This window comes from Xenia sp. Carnegie-2017, unplaced genomic scaffold (assembly GCF_021976095.1).
Source record: "Xenia sp. Carnegie-2017 unplaced genomic scaffold, XeniaSp_v1 HiC_scaffold_46, whole genome shotgun sequence".
In the NCBI taxonomy this organism is placed as follows: domain Eukaryota; kingdom Metazoa; phylum Cnidaria; class Anthozoa; order Malacalcyonacea; family Xeniidae; genus Xenia; species Xenia sp. Carnegie-2017.
The window spans coordinates 43,237-49,376 of NW_025813511.1; the positions used below are offsets into that span (position 1 = coordinate 43,237).

At 33.1% G+C, this 6,140-nt stretch overlaps 1 protein-coding gene and 1 long non-coding RNA gene across 2 annotated transcripts; one reads left to right on the forward strand and one right to left on the reverse strand.

Annotated features, from left to right (window-relative positions):
- Positions 1 to 1,703: 1,703 nt before the first annotated feature.
- LOC124456368 lies at positions 1,704 to 3,080 on the forward strand. Its single transcript, XR_006952238.1, has 2 exons — positions 1,704 to 2,055; positions 2,139 to 3,080. It is a non-coding gene; the product is annotated as an uncharacterized LOC124456368 (long non-coding RNA).
- A 565-nt stretch (positions 3,081 to 3,645) lies between these two features.
- LOC124456365 lies at positions 3,646 to 5,692 on the reverse strand. The gene is made up of 3 exons (XM_047006827.1): positions 4,772 to 5,692; positions 4,060 to 4,613; positions 3,646 to 3,656 (listed from the first exon to the last, which is right to left on the reverse strand). Exons 1-3 carry the CDS (start codon positions 5,665 to 5,667, stop codon positions 3,646 to 3,648), a joined length of 1,461 nt encoding a protein of 486 aa, XP_046862783.1. The 5' UTR covers positions 5,668 to 5,692.
- Between the last annotated feature and the right edge of the window lie 448 nt (positions 5,693 to 6,140).

Genomic DNA, 6,140 nt, shown 5'->3' on the forward strand with positions numbered 1-6,140 from the left:
CTGAATGTTTTAGATGTTCTACTAATATTGTTGATGGAAACTCTTCCAGTATTGAACAATCACCATTAAACAATACATTCATTAAACAATGAGATTCTACAGCAACAAATGTCACAAACATACTCAGAAACAGAGCAAACCTTTGAACCAAAGGTTTAAACAACAAGTCTTTAAACAATCAGTCATTAAAAATAAGTTCATTGGGAAAATTGTCATGAAACAATACTGTCATTAAAAATAAGTATAAAGAATAATTATTGAACAATATAGCAAAACAATACAGTCATTAAACAATACAGTCTTTGAACAATATAGTTTTAAACAATCAATGAAAAATACAGTCATTAAACAATACAGTTATTGAAACAATACAGTAATTAAAGATACAGTCATGTCATTGTCATTAAACAATACAGTCATTGAAAATACAGTCATTAAACAATACAGTCATTGAAGAATAAATTTATTAAACAATAAAGTTTAACAATACAGTCATTAAACAATACAGTCATTAAACAATACAGTCATCGAACAAAAAGTTATTAAACAATAAAGTCATTGATACAGTCATTAAACAATACAGTCATTAAACAATACAGTCATTAAACAATACAGTCATGAAACAATACAGTCATTAGATAATAATGTCATCAAACAATATAATCATCAGCCAATAGGGTCATTAAATAATAAGTCATTAGACAATACAGTCATTTAAAAATGCAGTCATTAGACTATACGATCATTAGACAATATATCATCATCAATAAAGTCATAAAAATCATCAGAAAATGTCATCAGACAATAAAATCATAAAACAATACAATCATCAGAAAATATAGTAATCAGACAATAATGTAATGAAACATAATAATCATAAGACAATGAGGTCATCGAACATCACAGTTAACAAACAACATAATCAAGAGACAACCCATACTTCAGAGAACACAGACAGTTATTAGACCACAAATCTAATAGAGACACAAACATACAAACTAGAAAGTTATCTGATTAGAAATACCATAAAAAACAAGGCGACTAGAAATGTAATTTAAGAAACAAAAGATTTAATCACTTTGGAGCCAAAACATAAACAAAGTTTGTCCATCTACTGCTGCAGCAACTAGTTTGAGTAAATTTCGTCAGTTGATAAGATAAAATACAAAGCATTAATAGTTATAGTACCTTCTTCATTACATCGAGATGGGACTGCTTTTATCAATAGAGTACAATCTTTTTTCCATTAAAGACCAAAGCCTGTCTCACTTGCCGCCTTTAGTGAGGCTGTATTCATAGAAAGTAAAACCCACTGTTGACAACCAACCACGTCGTATTTGCTCTTTATCGTCATGTATTTGCGCTTTAGCGTCGTGTATTTGCTCTTATGGATTGTGCAATATATATCCATATATGGAATACGTACTGTATGTACATATGGAATATTCAGCATAATGAGTAGGCCAATTCCTATGATCGAAGTAGTAGCTTCTAGATTTAATCTCATACGTAAATTTAACGTCACAATGCGCGTTTGAAGCAACATTTGTTATAAAAATGACGACAGGTTTTGAGCAGAATACTTAGGATTAGAATACTTTTGAGCATCATCAATATCTTATAGAACATATTACAAGCAAGCTCAATAACAAAGAATAATATACTTCACAATGCGCGTTTGCAGTAACATTCGTAATAAAAGCGACCGCATATTTTGTAAAAGCCAAATGAACATATAATACAATGTGGGCGCTGTGCTGTATACTTTGTGTTGATTTGTGTTATGAAATTTTATACAAGAAACATATTGTACTTATAGCGATTATTATGTCAAGGCTTTTGCCGCTGACCAGGAAGTTAATAGGCGCGTCCCCGATCATCGCCCGGGTTATAGCATTCCCCCCAGAAAATGGATGCGATACGTATATCTGTGGTTTTATATGCCAGAAAATGGATGCGATACATATATCCCTTTGATATTTGAAACATTATGTAGAAACTAGAGAGTCAACAAAAAACGATGTACGTGTTGTTTGAGTTTGTCGTCAAAAGCAGGTATGTATTCTCCTTCTTTTCTTATTTATTTTTATTATATTAACTTTTTTCTATTTTGACTGTAATCAATTTTGACTTTTAAGTTAAGCATCTGAATTAAGAAACTACAACCATGCTTTGAGAGTGTATAATGAAAGATGTTTGCAAGCAGAATACAGGAAATGGATAGGCATTATGACCAAGTTGTGCTAAGCTTTAAGTGCTACCCATTCAAGTTTACTTCTTCTAAATACAACACAATCATTGAAGCACTTATGACTGTTTGCCTGTTTCCTTGGAAATTTATTTAATGTTGAGATGGTAAATGTAGCCATTTGTGTGATATTGTGCCAAGAGTTTTGGCATGGACAAACAAAATAGTTGGCAAGGGCAGCAGAAAAGTCCAAATTTAAACACCTGTAATGAAAAAACTGAAAGCATTTGTTGCATCCAAGCCAATCTTCACCATCATTGTCTTTGCATATTTTGCAAACACCAGTATTTCCTCTACAGCAAAACAAACAAAGGAATTTAAAATGAATTTAAGTTTCTCATGCACTATATAATGCATTAAAGACTGGTTAAAACATACTCATGATTGTCATCATAGCAAGAGCTGAATATGGGTGATATTAATTTCTCTTTCTCTAATTCCATTTTAAAATTTCTGTTTAATCTTGAATTTTCACAAATACACCTTGGAAACTGTGGAAAAGAAATTGTTCAAATTGTAGAATACCGAGACAATAACAGAAACAATTCCAGTTCGAGACTGACTTTATTAACGTTAGTAGCAATATTTATAATGTAAGACATTAGGCGTTAACTATGACTAAAGGAAGCATTTTATATAAAATATGTATATATAATATGTAATATGTATATGTACAACGTAATGGAAGGTTGTATTGGACAGGAAGATTATTTAAAGCGTATGTTATTTTTGACAGCTCAAAGAGAACTATTTTACACAGCTGTTTTGAACAGATGTTCGCCGCAAAATTAACCTACATAAATAACCAGCAATAAATATTTTTATATATTTATATACATTGTGATTTGTGGACATGATTTGCATTGTGCAGAAATCTAATGCAATAACTACAAGAAATGACCAATGGATAAATTAATAGAATAAATTGTTAAATGTCTGTGGGAGTGCTCACTTACCAGGCAATTGATTACACCACATTTTAAGCTGTCCTGCTGTGTGAAAATTAATGGTTCCATACATGGCCAATATCAAGAATGCCGACCAGTTTTTATGTCAGCAATTTCACTAAAAAATTCATTTGCAGTACTGTAACAATCGAAGGAGAGCTTGAATACTGACAAGTTGTCATCCTAATGCATTTTATGTAAGGATTGTTACGGGCCTTTACGGCGTGACTTAAGAATATTCAGAACGGATTCCAGCTGGATACACCACAAAAAAGCAAGTCATACAAATTTTTGAACTGTTATTTTTTATTAAATGTTGCTTTCGCTGTCTTATAATCACTAATCACTATTATTATTACTGATGCATAAAATCTCTCTAAACTGGCTTTCACAAGTTATATACCTAAATATGGAATTTTGAACTATAGCTATAAATTTAAATGTATGAAGTTACGATGACGCTAAATGATAACATAAAACATTGTCTTATTAAGAATACGTGTTAATTGTATTCTAAGGCAGTCATGAATCCCATCTGGAATCTCGTGATACATCGAATCATAAATAACATAAAAAAATGTAAAAAAAGTTCTTCAATTTTTTCGCTCGATGCAGCTAAAATCAAATCTGGATATTTTTGGTATGGTGGTTTAATACAACGAAATGCATATAACATGCATTTACGTAATAAATTGACGTCATTTAAATTCCTTCTCTTCTGATCAAGAATGGAATTATATGTGCTGAATGACCTTTCAACATCGTATGATCCCAATGTTCCAGTGCAATAGTGGGAGGCAAGCTTGTAAAGTTCTGGAAGTTCATCTGCATGGGATTTCCAAAACAGCTTCAGGTCTACCTTACCTTGTGGACTTTCTGACACAGCAGCAGGTCCGAATATATCAACATACTTATGCCATTCTTCATCGGAGACACTTTCTTTGAATCCAGGAATATTGGTGTATGAACTGTGTAGCTTTGATGAAGAGACTATGTTCCGTGGTTCAAGTACTTTGATTTCCTTCAAAAATTCTGATGCTGGTTGTCCTCCATTAACAATATACTTCTCGAGTTTTGCTTCTGCTTGCTTGAATGCACTTACAAACTGTTTCTTCAAATCATCCATGTGATCTATCTCCAAATCATAAAACGATTTTGAAAGATCATTAGAATCCACTGTAATATTTTGCCTCAAGTAGTCCAGTAGCTGATTCATTTTTACATAGGACTGAGTAATGTGAGGAATCTTCATTTGAAAGTAATCAAGATATATAAGCAAAGATGGTGCTTTCATCTTAATGAAGTCAAACTGAGCTTTCAGTTTCAATAAGTATGTCTCATCTTCGTATATTTCTCCCAGTCTTATCAAAGAATTGGATGGTTGATCCGAGACCTCAAGCTCTGCTGATATGAAGCTCCTATAGTGCAAAAAACGGTCTGCGTGATATAGCACAGAGTCTAACCAAGCACTCCAGCTTTTGTTGTTGGGTTAGGAGGCATACAGACAGACTCCTCTTCAGTAGAGACTTTTTCAAAAGTTTAGAAACCTACTTTTCTGCCACTTGGAATGTAAAACAAATTTCTGAAACATTTAACAAACTCAGTTATTTCAGAAAAATTTTTCTTGAAGTCTGAAACAACGAGATTAACAATGTGACTATGGCAAGTAATGTGCACACAATTTGGAAAAATAACCGAAAGTGTGGACGAAAATGCTTTCTTCATGTATGCCACGTTATCAGAATTAAAAATGAGCACATTATCAAACGAAATATCATACTCATTTACGACTTTGAGCACTGTCTGGGGCACTGTCACATTGTTGGTGCTGGTCAAAAAATGTGTATCCAGTAAATAAGCGCAAGCATTGCCATGAGGAGATAGTTCATCAAAATCAAGAATAACAGCCAGGACATCCATTACATAGCGTCCCTCATCATCGCTCAGCTCATCAGTCAATATAGCGACTTTTTTACCGTTAAATTTTTGCTTCAATTCCTCTTTCTCTACAACATATACATCAAGAAGATACTCATCTCGCAGTTGAGAGGATCCAGGAATAGCACCGCTATTTTTTACCCTTGTGGTCAAAAACTCTCTTAGATATGCGTTATCAGATTTTAATAGCGGAATATTCGCCGCAGTGCATTCATATATCCATTCTTGACAAACCTTGATTTTCTCTGCCTTTGCATTGTTAGAGAATTTCAGTGCTGTTTTGACAGACTGCTGCTTTCCAAAAGAGTTTGCTTTGGCATGACTCTTTGATTTTAGGTGGTCATCGACGGTGGATTTCCTTACATGATCAATTACGACATTACACTTTGAACAGAACAACAGACCATCATCCAGGTGAAAAGTTCCTGACGGATATTTACTTGCTCGCTGTTTTGCATCTATATTCACAGAAAGGTGTGACTTTGTCTTTGGATGAGGAACTTGGGACAATTTCTGTACAACAAATTTATCCATCCGCAAAGCTTACATTGAATGATCTTCGCTCGTATAAAGGTTAGCACTATTTTCCACCCAGCAAACCGCCCTTTACTTTGAAATATAATATTTTACACAATATAATATTTTACGCAATCTAATACTTTACACAATATAATATTTTATATAATACTTTACACAATCGTCGAAAAACGACATTTTCCAGCCTGGATTATAAGTTTATAACTTAAGGTGGTTGCATGAAAATTTATACTGCAACATTTATCTCTAAATATTTTCATATGTTGATATTAAAAACTGTATTATAAAAAGATAAAATTACTCACCATCTCAAAACGACCTAGCACCAGTGCATGCATGGTTTCCTTTTAGCTTTTGGTTCTTTCCCATTAGCCGCCATCTTTAATTTATTTCCGATTGTGTAAAGTAAAGGGCGGTTTGGTGGAAAATAGTGCTAACCTCGTATAAACTGCCGCCATTTTTTCCTCGTA

Excerpts from the sequence above, each read along its gene's own strand:
- LOC124456365 (XM_047006827.1), bottom strand. The coding sequence starts at position 5,667 with ATGGATAAATTTGTTGTACAGAAATTGTCCCAAGTTCCTCATCCAAAG. Across the intron at positions 4,614-4,771 it reads GTTAAATGTTTCAGAAATTT|GAGCTTCATATCAGCAGAGC; the intron begins GTTTTACATTCC and ends TTTGCACTATAG.